Genomic DNA, 17,382 nt, shown 5'->3' on the forward strand with positions numbered 1-17,382 from the left:
TGCCGAAAACCCCGTGGATGGAGGATACGAACCCTTGAAAACGTATTTTCCTGATGAAGAGGTATCATTCATAGGAGAATATATTGCAGAATCCTATGACGGTTGGAGAATGTTCTTCGATGGAGCAGCAAACTTCAAAGGAGTTGGCATAGGAGCAGTCCTAGTATCAAAAATCGGCCAGCATTATCCGGTGTCTGCCAAACTCAGGTTCCCTTGCACCAACAATATGGCCGAGTATGAAGCCTGCATCTTAGGGTTTAAGATGGCCATTGACATGAGCATTCAAGAGCTGCTAGTGATTCGAGACTTAGACTTACTTATACATCAGGTACGAGAAGAATGGGCAACCAAGAACTCCAAGATACTCCCATATCTGCATCATGTACAGGAATTGAGAAAGAGGTTCACGAAGACGGAATTACAACAAGTTCCCAAAGTCCAGAATGAGTTCGCCGATGCATTGGCTACCCTATCATCTATGATACAACATCCAGACAAGAATTTCATTGATCCCATTCTAGTGAAGATCCATGATCATCCAGCTTACTACGCCCATGTTGAAGAGGAAACAGATGGAAAGACTTGGTTTTATGGTATCAAGAAATATTTGGCAAAAGGAGAGTAACCAGAGCTTGCTAATCCTATTCAGAAATGCACACTTCGGAGATTATCCAACAACTTCTTTCACAGGGTAGGAATCCTTTATAGGAGGACTCCTGATTTTGGGACTATTAAGGTATGTTGATGCAAAGGAAGCATCCAAGCTACTAGAGGAAATTCATGCTGGGACTTGCGGTCCACATATGAACGGTTTTGCCTTAGCAAAGAAGATACTCCGGGCTGGATACTTTTGGATGACTATGGAAACAGACTGCATCTAGTATATTCGAAAATGTTACCGCTGTCAGATACATGCAGACATGATAAAGGTACCTCCTAGCAAGCTGAACACAACAAGCTCACTGTGGCTGTTCGCCGCCTGGGGGGATGGATGTTATTGGACCAGTCGAGCCTTCTGCTTCCAACGGACACATGTTTATCCTGGTAGCCAAAGACTATTTCACCAAATGGCTGAAAGCAGCATCATACAAAGCAGTGACTAAGAAAGTTGTGGCAGACTTTGTCCGCGATCGCATTTTTTGTCGATTCGGAATTCCAGAGTCAATCATTATTGATAATAGCTCCAATATCAATAGGTACTTGATGAAATCTAGCTGTGAAACTTTCAATATTAGACACAAGAATTCCACAGCCTACAGGCCTCAGATGAATGGAGCTGTAGAAGTCGCCAACAAGATATCAAGAAGATATTGAGAAAAATGATAGAGAGGCATAAACAATGGAAGGAGAAGTTATCATTTTCCCTTATGGGATATCACACCATAGTCCGCACATCAATAGGGGCAACCCCTTATATGCTGGTTTACGGTACAAAAGCTGTCATTCCCGCTGAGGTAGAAATTCCTTCCCTAAGGATCATACAAGAAGCTGAGCTCGACGATGAAAAGTGGGTGAAAAATCGTTATGAGAAACTAGCCCTTATAGAAGGAAAGAGAATGAACGCAGGGTGCCATAGTCAACTCTGCCAGAACAGAATGTCCAGAGCCTTCAACAAAAGAGTCAAGCCAAGAAAGTTCACACCGGGGCAGCTGGTGTTAAAGAAAAATTTTCCGCATCAAGATGAAGCCAAAGGGAAGTTCTCTCCTAACTGGCAGGGTCCATACATGGTTCACCGGGTTTTGACAGGAGGAGACCTCATACTTGCAGAAATAGACGGAGATGTTTGGTCAAAGGCGATCAATTCAGATGCAGTCAAGTGCTACTATGTGTAATCTTTATGCTTTACTTATATGATGTAAATTGAATTACGCCTAACCTAATTCCCGTTTAAGAGGGGATACGTAGGCATCCCTATGGGTTCGGTCATAAATTCAATAAAATTTCATTTCCCTCCGAAATTGGAATTGGGGCAGAATTTTGAAGGACCCTCAAAATTCTGAAGTAATTTCAGCCGATCGTCGCACGAGCAGCAGTCAGAAACATAAACCTATCAAACTGGGGTAGAATTTTGAGGAGGACCCCCAAAATTCCTTAGTTGGAGAGGTTGCAATATCTTGAACTACGTCATAGTCGTCGGTTCATCTAAAAGCTATTTTTAACTATACATTTATGTCATACTCTTACAAAATCATGCATATTTATTACTGAAACTGCTTTGTTTAGCAATTCTACCCTAATGATACAGACTGTATCGCCAGATCATAGTCGAACGAGTCAAGCAAAGCCAGCGGGGATACTAACTAACCTTCCCCCTACAAAACTCATAGTTTTTCTTTGGATGCAGGCACTGGGACTGCAAAATCAGTAAACACACTGTACGCCATAGAACAAACATTGGTCAAGAATACGGTTCTCCGAACCATTGCACTTGCCAACATTTTCCATCAGTACACACCAGTGATGTTCCGTATGTCACAATGCTCCCAATAATCGCGACGCCACAATCTGCTATCAGTTAAAAAAACTCTACTATCATTTGTTATTTTATTTATTGCATGAGGCTACTATTCTGCCTTTGAATCTGCATTAGGCTACCATTCTGCCTTCTGATACTAAATGTTGTCTCCATTTGCATTCTTGCATAACGCTACTATTCTGCCTTCCAATTTGCATAAGGCTACCATTATGCCTTCCGAGACTAAACGCTGTCTCCATCCGCATTTCTACATAAGGCTACCATTCTGCCTTCCGAGGTTAAGCTCTACCTCCACCTGTATTTGCATCTTAACATAAGGCTGCTTTTCTTCCTTTCAAGGCTAAGCTCGGCCTCCAATTTTTCTTCAAATGTAAGCACTATACTAAGCACTATTTATCTACCTCTGTATCATACTACTACATCCTTCATGGGCTGAAATATCGTCAACTCATCCAAAGGCGTCACGTTCGGAGGCACCATCTTCATAGCCCAAGAACACCATTTCATGGCCTGAGGATCCCTTTCAATCTTTTGCATATCATTATTCAAAGGCATCATGGTTCTGAGACACCATCCTCACAGCCCAAGAACATCATTTTATGGCTTGCGAATCCTTTATCATACGCTTCGTGGACCAGGACGTCATGGTCTAAGGACGTCATCCTTATCGTCCGAAGACAACCTTCATTGTCCGACGAGAATTTGCATCATGTTTAAATTGACGGACAATATATGCTTGTATTGCCTATTTGCAGGAAAGACGGCGAGCAACGGCCATCCCAGCAGGAGCGATCCCGATCCAATTCCCGCAGCCACATCAAACCTAACCATTCCCGTAAACCGTCCACTCACCCAATCCTAGATGTTGCGTCCGTTCTTGAAATCACCTCATTGGTATACTCCGCCGGTGAATCCTGAACAACATACGGACTGATTCTTGTATAACCAGGGATATGTAGGCAACTCAGAAGCCAGGGTGTGGCCTAAACCACTTCAAACCGCTTCGCTCGGTCAAAATTGGCCATCATATCTTTACCCGACAACCCTTTCATTCTTCCCGGGTAAAGAGGGGCAGCTGTTGATACACAATTTTTCCCTATATATTTTCAATGTGCAAAATAACTTCAAAATAGCATATATATGCATACATAAGAATGTCCAAGTGTTTTATTATTTTTCCCATAATTTTAAAGGTCTAAATTGATTTATTTTCTCCATTTTTATCCGTAAAATCCTTAATAATTATTTCTAAAATTATTGTTTTGATAATTCATCTATGGTATTTCTATATTTATGCCAAAATATGGCTAAATTAATTTTTACAATTGTATTTAGTATTTTTAAAACTAAATTGCACATAAATGCAATATTAGCCATTTTAAGGTTCAATTATGTTTTATAAGCATATAATTGGATACTGTATTTTAAATTGTTAATTATGTATTATAAATAATTTTTATCCCTTTAAATTAGTTTTCAAAAACTATTTACTATTCTTTATAAATTAAATAAGGAAAATGGCTATTTAAAATGTAGCCAAACTGGCTTTCAATTATAGCCCAAATCAAACCCCAATTCCCAGCCCAACTTTAATTAAAAACCGGACCCCAACCCAATTGAAAACCCATCGGACCCAAGCCCAAACCCGGAACCCCACCTACCTCATTCGATCTTGACCGTTGATCATTTAGATCAACGGTCCCCCACTCCCCTTTCCTAAATTAAACCCAAATGACCCCTAACCTAATTCATTTCCTACCAATCCGCTGTCCTTGAATCCCATTTCCTCTCCAATTCTCTCTGAAACCTACCTCAAACCCTAGCAGCTGCCACCCAAATTAACCCTAATCCCCTTCGATGCTCAATCAATCCATGGACTCTCATAGCTGTTTGAGACGTGTACTTGTCTACTACATCCTGCTTTTGTGATTTCGTGGAAAGATCTCGAAGAGATATAGTCTAGGCCTTGCTCAACTTCTATCCATGGTCTTTTCCCGGCCATCCATCTTTCCGGCTAAAACTGGTAACGATCTAATGTTTTCTCATCTTCTTTGGGCTCTCTGAAACCTTAGCTCTTGAGATTTGTTACTTCTCTTTAGATCTATCTTCGATCTAGGTGTATCCATGGGTTTTAACCGTTCTTTTCTTCGTCGTTTTTATTTTTCCAAAAAAACCTAGCTAAAAATCCACTAATCTTTTTAGATCTGTGATGGATCTATGGGTTTGGTAAGGTTTTCACTTGTTTTCCTAAAAAATGTTTCTTCGATTTCAAACAGTTTCTTCATTTTCCAAACTAGGGTTTCAAAACCCTTTTGCAAAAAAGCGATTTCTTTCTAATTACTGTGATTTTTAGCATGTTCAAACATTACCTCAGTCTTTCCTTTTGGCTTGATTCATTTTTGTCAAGAAGCCCTAATACTTCTGGGTTCGATTCGAAGTTTGAATTTGTTTGCGGTGTGTTTTCATGACTATCATAAACATTATGGGTGTTATGTGTGTTCTATATGCTCTTGTGCTTCCTATTTTGATTTGTTCTTAAGGTTTCTTTGATTTTGTCCAAACTCGTGTCATTTATGGGTCCGACCATTTGTTTTACTGATTGTTCACATAATTTATGGTGATTTTGTATAATCTCCTTAAACCTACAATTTTAATTTTGTGAATTTTCCTTGGATTCTGTACTGATTTTCGAAATTGCTTCCTTACTTTTATGATACTTTCCTTAGTTAGTACTGATTCCCTATGATTTTCAATCTCATCTTGTCACACCCCAGCCTCGGGAGGTGCGACCGGCGCTCAATCGAGAAAAACCCAACTTAGCAAGACTTATCAAACATTTCCTACCAAACTCGATACGAATAAGGAAACCATGCTTTCATTCATTTATTTAGACGAGGGAAAATAGTGCATTCTGCATTGTTAGTTTAATTTAAATCACAAAATTAGACCGTCGATAAGTTCCAAGATTCCATAAAAGTACACTTTAGAAAAGCGAGACTTAGAATTACATCATAGTTCGTGGACCCTTCCGACGCCCATACATAACCCATACATATGTCTACGAATCCTCTAAGGATGAAAAGACAAGTTATGACAATGCCGGCAACAAGGCCCCGGCTATGCCTCAAAGGTAGAAATCTACAACAAAAGATGTGCAATATAACCCCTTGAAGGAGAAAGGGGCTCACCAAGACATCAAGAAGAAGGTACTCCGCTACGCGCGATTCGCACTATCTGCAATGGCGCCACCTACATTCATTTAAAAATGTAGCGCCCCCAGCAAAAGGGATGTTCGTACCATGGAATAGTACTAGTATATATAACTAAACACCATATAGTTAGAAAGAACTTTCATACAAGAATAAAAAATCACAATTATAACTCAAGCTTTAAACGATCACCACATTATCATATAAAATAATCATACAACTTCCACATCAAATTTACTTAGCTTTTAGTTTGGGGCATTTCACACTATTCATCATTGTTCACAGTACCACCACTATCTTGAGCGGAGTCCAATCTCGACCTGATCGGCTAGGTCGCGTCAATTGAGGCATATATTTCAATCACAATCTCATTTTCCTTTCCGGAATTCATTCCCAATACCCCCGCTATCTTGAGCGGAGTTCGATCTCGGCCCGATCAGCTAGGCCGCCTTACCAAGGAATTGTTCCCTTCTCATTAATCAATTCGTTTCACATATATCATCTCATAGGCACTTGGGGGCACAACTTATCATATCATTCTTGGCACTAGGCCGCATTTTGCACCGTTCCCAATTTCAATATTAGCTTTGCCATTTAGGACAGTAGGTGCACATAAGAACAATGGACAGTAGGTGCACATAAGGACAATTTAAATTGTAAGCATAGACAAGACGTCACATAGATGGCACAACAATGAAACTTTGATCTAAATTTAAGGTCGAAGCATTTCACTACATAATTCATATCTTTTGCCCCTTTCAAGTTATCAAGACAACACGTTGATCATGTTGAGACACATCTTTCACGCATATAAGGTTACAACACCAATTTATGTAAAACAACACTCAATGCACCAATTCAACTTTAACATTACCATATTCACACAAACACCGATAAAGCTCAATTTCTAAAAGACGGGGTTTTAGCCATACATACCTCAATATAGCTTTCCCTACTTCTTATAAAATTCCGGGACTTTTAGCACTTCAATCACACATACATGATATGCGACCGCATTCTCGGCCGCAGAATCACACTTTTCTAGAAAAAAAATTTCTTGACTTGTTAATGCATAAACCAGTTCTAACACATGATCCTGATTTCCACTACGAGCTTTCGGGTTTAGAGTGGAAATTTTCACGGGGCCTCATATCCTTCCCCACTTAAGATCATTAGTCCTCGAATGAGGATCAAGGTTCCCTCATTAGCAATCTCTATCAAACCTTCCGCTTTTTACAATCTAAACATACTACTAGTCTCCAAATTTGGCTAACTCACTGAATATTCAAAATTTCGCCAGAGTTTCCTTTGTATCTGGGCCTTATCCACCTGTCAGAGAGCCCCAGAAACACATCCTAACAGCAGGTACACATCCCATAGGCATAACATAACTCGTACAATACTATCCATGGACGCATAGGCAACATATATATAACCAAAACAAAACAGAACAATTTTACGTAGATAAAATCAAAAGATAGTAGTTCAGAGGAGCTAAATGGATAATAGCTATTTTATAACTATTCAAACAAATGTGGGTACTTTTTTTTAATTTCATCCTCGTCTTCCCAAGTGGCTTCCTCAACTTTCTGGTTCCGCCATAACACTTTCACGGATGCAATTTCCTTATTTCTCAATTTCTGAACTTGCCTATCAAGAATGGCAACTGGAACTTCTTCATATGACAGCTCTTCATTAACCTCAATAGTTTCAACTGGCACGACAGTGGGTGGATCTCCCACTACCTTACAACACAAATACATGAAAGACTAGGTGTACCAATGACATCTCGGGTGGAAACTTAAGCTTGTATTCCACCTGACCAATCCGCTGGATGATCCTGTACGGTCCGACATATCTTGGGCTCAATTTTCCTTTCTTCCCAAATCGCATGATACCTTTCATGGGGAAAACCATCAAGAATACCCAATGATCTTCTTTGAACTTCAAGTCCCTACGACGAACGTCTGAATAAGACTTTTGGTGACTCTAAGAAATTTTTTACCTTTCCTTAATAATTTTGACCTTCTCCATGGCCTGGTGCACAAGGTCTGCCCTATCAATTCAGCTTCTCCAACCTCGAGCCACCCAATGGGAGACCTACATCTTCTACCATACACCGCCTCAAATGGTGCCATCTGAATACTAGCGTGGAAGCTGTTGTTATAAGCAAACTCTATGAGTGGAAAATGATCATCCCAGCTACCTTTGAAATCGAGTAAAAGCACGCAACATATCCTCAAGCGTCTGAATAGTCCACTCTACTTTCCTGTTAGTTTGGGGGTGAAAAGCTGTGCTAAGATTTATCTGCGTGCCCAAACCTTGCTGAAATTTCTTCCAAAAGTTGGCTGTGAACTGAGCCCCTCGATTGGAAATGATTGAAACTGGAGTACCATGCAACCTGACTATTTCCTTGATATACAACTGGGCATACTGTTCCTCTGTGTTGGTAGCTTTAACTGGCAAGAAGTGTGCTGATTTCGTTTGTTGATCCACGATTACCCAAATTGAGTCAAACTTGCGTGGAGTGCACGACAACCCTACCACGAAATCCATGTTAATCATCTCCCATTTCCACATTGGAATCTCTATGCTTTGAGCTAGTCCACCGGGCCTTTGATGTTCGGCCTTCACTTGCTGACAATTCGGACATTTTGCCACAAGTCTGACACATCCTTCTTCATGTTGTTCCATCAGTAAATTTCCTTGAGATCATGATACATTTTTGTAGAACCTGGGTGCACGGAATACCTGGAAGTGTGAGCTTATGCCATGATCCTTTCCCGAAGACCATCAATATCAGGAACACATAGGCGATCTTGGTACCGTAGGGTACCATCATGCATGCCTAGGGAAAAAGCTGCGGTCTTGTGTCTGTGAATCCCCTCTTTCAGTTGTGCTAATAATGGATCATTGAATTGCTTTTCTTTCACCTCAGCCACAAGTGATGATTCAGCCCTGTTCTGCACAGGTACCCCTCCTTCATTAGAGTCCGCAAGGCAAACTCCCAAACAAGTCAACTGGCAAACCTCCCTGGCTAACGACCTCTGATATGCCTCCAAATAAGCCAAACTTCCATAGATTTTCGACTAAGAGCGTCTGCCACAAGATTAGCCTTTCCCGGGTGATAGAGAATATCAATGTCATGGTCCTTGAGTAACTCTAGCCGTCTTCTTTGCCTCAGATTCAACTCCTTCTGCTTGAAAATATATTGAAGGCTTTTATGCTCTGTAAACACATCCACATGGACCCCATACAAATAATGTTGCCAAATTTTTAGCACAAATACCACTGCCTCTAGCTCTAAGTCATGGGTTGGATTGTTCTTTTCATGATTCTTGACTTGCCTAGAAGCGTAGGCTATAACCTTACTGTGCTGCATCAACACACACCCGGGCCCGATCCTGGAAGCATCGCAATACACCACAAATCCCTCTATACCTTTTGGCAAGGCTAACACCGGTGCTGTTGTCAACGTTGATTTCAATTCTAGGAAACTCCTTTCACAAGCATCAGACCATTCGAATTTAACTGCTTTCTGCATCAATTTAGTCAATGGCCTCTCCACAAACCTCCTGTAGTACCCAGCCAAACCCAAGAAACTACAAATCTCCGTTGGAGTGGTAGGTCTAGGCCAATTCTTCACCGCTGCAATCTTTTGAGGATCAACCATAATTCCTTCCCTGGAAACAACATGACCCAAGAACGCTACACATTCAAGCCAAAATTCACATTTTGAAAATTTCGCATACAATTGATATTGCTGAAGAGTCTGCAAAACTGCCCTGAGATGGCCAGCGTGGTCCTCCCAACTCTAGGAATACACAAGAATATCGTCAATGAACACTATCACAAAGGAGTCTAGAAAAGGCTTGAAGACTCGATTCATAAGATCCATTAAAGTTGTCGGGGCATTTGTTAGACCAAAAGGCATTACCATAAATTCAAAGTGCCCATACCGGGTTCTAAAAGCCGTCTTTGGAATATCCTGCTCCCTTATCTTTAATTGATGATGCTTGGACCACAAGTCGATCCTTGAGAAACACGTAGCACCTTGCAGTTGACCAAACAAGACATCTATTTTTGGTAGAGGGTATTTATTTTTTATTGTGACTTTGTTGAGCTGTCGATAGTCAATACACATCCACAACGACCCATCTTTCTTCCTTATAAACAATACTGGTGCGCCCCATGGTGATACGCTCGGTCAAATGAAACCTTTTTCTAGCAAATCCTTCGATTGTTCCTTTAGCTATTTCAGTTCTGCCGGTTCCATTATGTAGTGTGGAATTGATATAGGCTGCGTGCCCGACATCATATCGATCCCAAAATCAATCTCCCTATCTGGTGGAATCCCAAGGAGCTTATCTGGAAAGACATTCGAAAATTCAATCACAACTGGTACAGACTCAAGGCTAAGCCCCTCGGCATTGGTGTCCGTAACCCGAACTAAATGATAGATACACCCCTTCTTAATCATCTTCGCACCCTTGAGGTAGGAAATAAACCCGCCTCTAGGCACTATATTTTCTCCCTCCCATTCAATAGCGGACTCATTAGGAACTTCAAGCCTCATGGTTCTAGTCAGGCAATCAAGATTGGCAAAACATGAATAAAGCCAATCCATTCCCATTATTACATCAAAATATAGCATTCTCAATTCAATAAGATCGGCCTTAGTATCCCTACCACAGACCGTGACAACATAACTTCTATAAATTCGAGTAGCCAAAATTTACTCACCAACCAGAGTAGATAACGAGAATGGTTCATGAAGCTATTCTGGTTCTTTCCCAAATTCCATAGCAACAAAAGGGGTAACATAGGACAAGGTGGAATCGGGGTCAATAAGTTTATACACATCATGAGAATGATAAATCAGAATACCCGTAACAACATCTGGGGAAGCCTCTGTAGTCTGGCGTCCACTTATAGCATAGAACCGGCTGGGTGCTTCTAAACTCTATGCACCACACCTAGCTGCACCACACCCTGCAGGTGCTGGGGTACCTCTATCTAGAGAAGGGGATGAAGATATAGTAGTTGCTGGGCTAGCTGGCTATGCGGTGCCCCTACCTGCTCCTTGGCGGGACGCACGACAATGCCTTTGGATATGACCCTTCATCCTATATCCATAACATATGGGCAACTCCATGTAGCAAATCCCCGAGTGTATCTTCCTGCACCTAGGGTACTAGGACCTCTCCTACTGTTGCAACCTCTCTTCTGACCGACTCCGTTGATGGGGTCTCCTGTCTCCCTGTTCGGGCCTGAAACGACACCGTTGCTACTGGCTGGGCCTTGATGGCGGTGCACTAGCAGAAGACTATGCAACATACTAGGAAGGCCCTGATGATCCTCCCCTGAAAGATGATCTTCCTCCACATAGTGACTCTCCCATGCTGCTCGTAGACCGGGCCTTGTTGTTACCCTTTCTCTCCATTCTGTTCTTTAGTTTACGATTTTTTGTGGCCTGAGTAAATGCTACCATCTTCCCATAATTCACATCAGAATTCAATGCAGCCATAGAAGCCTCATTAATAGTCAAAGAATTAAGGCCTTGAACAAACCGGCGCACCCTGGCCTCTATTATGGGCAACATATGAATGTCATACTTGGACAAGCGAGAAAACTCCATGTGGTACTCCCACACACTTTTGTTACCTTGCCTCAATTTTTCAAACTCTACTGCATGGGCTGTCCTTGTCTCGACAGGCAAGAAATGGTCTATAAATGCATCGGCAAACTCGGTCCACCTTGCCGGAGAGCTCCCCTCCCCACGGGAATCTTCCCACAACTCAAACCATGAATAGGCCACCCCTTTTGGACGGTAGGCATCTAACTCTACTCCCTCCATCTCAGTTGCACGCATAACCCTGAGGGTCTTGTGCATCTCATCAATGAAATCCTGAGGTCTTCTTCTGGATTGGCACCTGAAAACACTAGAGGGTCTCACTGAAGAAATCTGTTAACCCTAGAACTAGTAGAATCCCCTAGCTGGCTAGATGAACTAAGCGCAACATTTGACCTCTAGGCTTGAGGGGCCACTAGCTGAGTCAACATCTGAATAGCTCCCCTAAGATCTCCATCAAAAATATCAGAACCGGAAACTGGGGCTGGAGGCAGGAAAGAGGTATCAACAGGAGGGATAGCAGTACCCTCCATAGGTGTAGGAACTGGGGTACTTTGCTCTAGAATAGAAGAATCAGGCAGAGTGATAGTAGGGCAACTGCCCTCGCCCACAGTATCAAGTAGTGATTCATCAGCTACTCCTGAAGTGGAATTATTAATGGCTTCCTGGCAAACTCTCACTTTCTTCTTAGGTGCCATTTAGTGAAAGATGGAACAATACACTATTCAGAAAGGGAACAGTTTCCCCGTACGATCCAGAATATCAAAGAAGGGTGTTATTCCTAAATGCCCAAGTAGCCTCCAACTTATAGATGTGGTTGACTTCACACCGATAAGAAGGACTCTACTAGACATGGCTCCGAGACATCCTAGGACAGTTTAAAACCTTAGGCGCTGATACCAAGTTTGTCATGCCCCATCCTTAGGAGGCGCGACTGGCGCTCAATCGAGAAAAACCCAACTGAGCAAGCCTTATCAAACATTTCCTACCGAACACAATACAAATAAGGAAACCATGCTTTCATTCATTTATTTAGACGATGGAAGATAGTGCATTCTACATCGTTAGTTCATTTTAAATCACAACATTAGACCATCGATAAGTTCTAAGATTCCATATAAGTACACTTTAGAAAAGTGAGAATTAGAATTATATCATATTTCGTGGACCCATCCAACGCCCGTACATAACCCACACATATGTGTACGAAACCTTTAAGGATGAAAAGACAAGTTATGACAATGGCGACAACAAGGCCCCGGCTATGCCTCAAAGGTGGAAGTCTACAACAAAAGATGTGCAATATAACCCTTTGAAGGAGAAAGGGGCTCACCAAGACTTCAAGAAGAAGGTACTCCGCTACGCGCGATCCGCACTATCTACAATGGAGCCACCTACATTCATTTAAAAATGTAGCGCCCCCGGCAAAAGGGACTTTAGTACCATGGAATAGCACTAGTATGTATAACTAAACACTATCTAGTTAGAAAGAACTTTCATACAAGAATAAGAAATCACAAGTATAACTCAAGCTTTAAACGATCACCACATTATCAAATAAAAGAATCATACAACTTCCACATCATTTTTACTTAGCTTTTAGTTTAGGGCATTTCACACTATTCATCATTGTTCACAATACCACCGCTATCTTGAGCAGAGTCTGATCTCGATCCGATCGGCTAGGTCGCATTACCAATGCATTGTTCCCTTGTCATTAATCAATTTGTTTCACTTATATCATCTCATAGGCACTTGGGGCCGCAACTTATCATATCATTCTTGGAACTAGGCCGCATTTTACATCGTTCCCAATTTCAATATTAGCTTTGCCATTTAGGACAGTAGGTGCACACAAGAACAATTTAAATTTTAAGCATAGACAAGACTTCATGTAGATGGCACAACAACGCATCTTCGATCTAAATTTAAGGTATAAGCACTTCACAACATAATTCATATCTTTTACCCCTTTCAAGTTATCAAGACAACACGTTGATCATGTTGATACACATCTTTCATGCATATAAGGTTACAACACCAATTTATGTAAAACAACACTCAATGCAACAATTTAACTTTAACATTACCGTATTCACACAAATACCGATGAAGCTCAATTTTTAAAAGACGGGATTTTATCCATACATACCTCAATAGAGCTTTCCCCTAATTCTTATAAAATTCCGGGACTCTTTGCACTTCAATCTATTGTGTAAGAATTACAATTGAACCAAAAATAAGTGACGAGACTAAGATTCTAGCTTGTTTGAGTATACCATCAAACATCAAAAGTGCATTGTGATCTTAGGCCCTTTTTTAAAAGAAATTTCTTTAATATTATACCTCAATTGTTGTCTCTTTAGTTCTCATCCTCCCCATGCCCCATTATCTCTTGTGCATGCAAAATTACTAGCCTTATACCCATGTACCCACTTGCTAATTACCTATTTTAATAGAAATTTTAAAATTATTGATGAGGGTACAATTCTTACCTCTTAGGATGAAGACCTAGTAGCTTCAATTGACAATCTTCAAGGATTTGGAACAAGGGTTTAGAGAGAACTTTGATGAAGATTAATCCTTCTCACCCTAAAACTCCCCCTCTCTCTCTTTGTTTTGAAAAATAATAGAAAAATGGTCTATTGGGGTGTTTTTAATGTGATGGAGTCGGGTTTTAAAAATTAGAAAATAGGAGACCGGTGTCAGATCTGCGATCGCATTTGCTATCGCAAAGTTGACATGCGGTCCGCATAATGGACCACAAAAATTCTCCCCAAAACCAAAACACACTGTCTGGGTATGCGGTAGAAATGCAGTCTGCATACCCGTTCTGCGGTCGCATAATGCACCGCAAAATTGCCCCTTACAAAATCCCAAGGGAATTATGCGATGACAATGCAGTCTGCATATCGGTTATGCGATCGCATAATTGACCGCATCGTTGACCTCAAATTTGACCAACACACTGACTCACTTTGCGGCGACTATGTGGTCCGTATACCTGATATACGACCGCAGAAGCGCACTTTTCTGGAAAATATTATTTCTTGACTTTCTAATGCATAGACCAGTTCTGAAGGGTCCAAACAAGAATTTCATGCATCTCTAACACATGATCCTGATTGCCACTATGAGTTTTCGAGTTTAGAGTGGAAATTTTCACGGGGCCTCACACATCCGTGATTCTTTCAACTAATTTTCAGAATCAATTTGTGCTCTACCATGTATATGTGCACAAATATGTTGTTAATTAACGTGTACCTTCTTTATGTTGAAACTATTTTTTACTTAGTCCCTATTACATGTTGCATGCTTTTACTATTCCTATTACAGTAAATTCAGTCTTACAAGCAATTCTTTTCATTATTTTGATATAACTTGTACCCAATCGAACTATGACTCCCTGAAGGAAGTCCGGGTCTTTAATTGATTCTGATTTGTATTATTTCTATCATTGTGCTAAGTCAGTACTTATTACCTTTTTTTCCTTCCTGTTTTCAAAAACTATAAATACTCTACCCTCTATTTGGCATAACACACGAAGATATAGTTCAGAACACACACATTCACACTCAAACTATCTCTCCTTTCTCTACTACTTGTGCTACTTCTTTGCCTAGCGGGCTGAAAGCCAAGGCTAGACTGTGGAATTCTACTTGCTTTACTTTTCTGCACTTCGCTTCTTCAACTTGTATGTCCTAGTTTAATTTCAAATCTTCAAAAACAACATGTTTCTCTTATTGTTTCAGTTTCTCTCATTTCTGGTCTACTTCTACTTGTGTTCTGTTGTGGAACCTGTAGTTAAGTTACATTATTAGCATTCTATAATGTCCCCCCTTCCCCTTTAGATTAATGCACTCCCCTATGTGTGTTTCAAACCCTGTCTTGTCAATCACTTACTGTGTACTTACCATCTTATGAATCCCAAATCTCTATCCCCTCCATGTGCTTATGTTCTTTCTGACTGGTTTGTGATGATGCTAGTATCAACCATTGTTGAGCATGTCCAAACCAGTCCTAAGACCCTTTATGGTGTTATGTGTTTACAGTCAAATGTCTGTGTATCCTAAATCCTTTGACCCCCCAGTATGACTACTGATTCTGTAGGTGTTTGAGTTTTGTTTACTATTACCACTACTTTCAATCATCTCTGTTACTGATTGCTTTCAAAATGGACTTGTCAGTCCAATTTTATAAAATAAACTTCTTTTCATAAAAAGTGAAGCACTCTCATATATATTTTTAGGCTACTACGTTCTGCCCCTTTTGTGTGAGACTTGCTTTGGGACCCTTGAGCTCCCTCTGAACCTGGACACATAAGAGCTGGCCCTTCAACACTGCACTTACTCTTCGTTATACAATTTGGGTGTGAGCACTGCCCGGGATCCCTTAAGGTCCTTAGGAAACTCTAACACACCCATATATGAGAAAGGTTATGGAACAATATTGGCATTTGAGGTGATTTATTACATAACTCAGAGAGGAACTCCTAATCAGGCTTCCTATAGTGTAGCTTCTTATTTTTTCACTTCTATTTATGTAATTCATTCACATGGTCTGTAATAATTTGTAAACGAGTATTGGGGTGGCTAGTGAAACAGGATGGGATAAATATGCATGCTATAATTTGTTAAGGGTAGAAAACCTGTCAATAGGTTTGTATTCCTAATTGTGCAATAGAGACATTTAGCAATCATGCCTTAGAGACTCCGTTTTCAACAACCCTATCATTTGCATATTAGAATATCATGTGTTTAGGATCCTGTTTGCATTTAGTTCAAATGCCTAGTTAATTACTGATTCATGTAAATGTAGTAAGTAATAATTTTCACATTGTGATGCTTTCTGAATAAGCTGGTAATAATCTCTACATTCAACTAGAACAACATATTTTAGGTAAAAATAATCTCCAAACTGTCGTAATAACTCGGAATAACTATTGCATATTGCTTTACGCCTAGGCAAGCCTTAGGTAATGACATAAATAAAACTGGAATTGCCTTTGTTTAATTATCAACTGTTAAAATTCGTAGGCAAACCTGATTCGGACTTCTTTTCTAAGTCATGTAACAAATCTGGTTCTGATGTTATCACTTAAACACCCTGCTTAAGGATTTTTAAATTCAGACCTTAACTATGTATAAGTCATGCTGTCTATGTGCATTATTTGTGGAGGTATATCTGAGACTTCTGCTTATTTTTATGTTTTCCCCTTTTTAAATGCAGTCCTACCTGTTTTGTTTGTCGCCTTAGTATTTTGCCTTTAAACCTAAGGATCTGCCTAGAACCTCTTTCTTATAGTATAAGAGTCCTAAATTCCTCCGCGACTGATAGGAAGGGACGCATAATAGTATGTAATAGGGGTCGAGACCAACCTCCGCTCTAATTACCTTCATGGGGTGGGAAAGGGTTGATATGGATATGATGACCAGTGTACTAATACCACGTGTAGCCCCTCTTTTCAGGAGTGTCATACCGAGTATTGCATTGATGTGATCTATATGACCAACAAACGTAGGACACCCCCTTTACATTCATAAGCATGCTTAGATTGAAACTCTTTTCAAAGCCTTGCTTGATCGCTTGCAAACACTTGTGTGTTTAAATCCCCTATTATTTGAGCCCTACTTGTTCATTTGCTAATTTAAAAAATTCAAAAAAACTGTCTGACCGAGAACCACACTAGTGGATCCAGAGGGGTGCCTAACACCTTCCCCTTAGGATAATTTCATGCCTTTACCCTATCTCTGGTTATCAAACGTAGTTGTAGATGAACCTTATGGGTTCCCTAACGCACCTTAAAATCATTAGGTGGCGACTCTTCAAAAACGTAAACCCCCTTTCCCAAAAAGGAATGAGTTGTCCCATACCCAAAATGTCATGAACCCGATTCCGAGAAGGAAAAAAAGGGGGCGCGACAGCGACAAAATAGGAATGGATTGGTAGTAGACAGTTTTGCAGAGACAATATGAACATTTGAATAATCAACAAGCAACAGATTTACTACTCATTCAGCATCAGTTAACAATAGAATGCATACATGGATATTGTGATTGAGAGAC

At 40.5% G+C, this 17,382-nt stretch overlaps 1 protein-coding gene across 1 annotated transcript; it reads left to right on the forward strand.

Moving 5' to 3' along the window:
• The first annotated feature begins 226 nt into the window (after window positions 1-226).
• LOC138879275 (uncharacterized) lies at window positions 227-625 on the forward strand. Its single transcript, XM_070158881.1, has one exon. The coding sequence runs from the start codon at window positions 227-229 to the stop codon at window positions 623-625; it is 399 nt and encodes a 132-aa protein (XP_070014982.1).
• Window positions 626-17,382: the final 16,757 nt, after the last annotated feature.

The sequence above is a fragment of the Nicotiana sylvestris genome, chromosome 10 (genome assembly GCF_000393655.2).
Source record: "Nicotiana sylvestris chromosome 10, ASM39365v2, whole genome shotgun sequence".
NCBI classification, from domain to species: domain Eukaryota; kingdom Viridiplantae; phylum Streptophyta; class Magnoliopsida; order Solanales; family Solanaceae; genus Nicotiana; species Nicotiana sylvestris.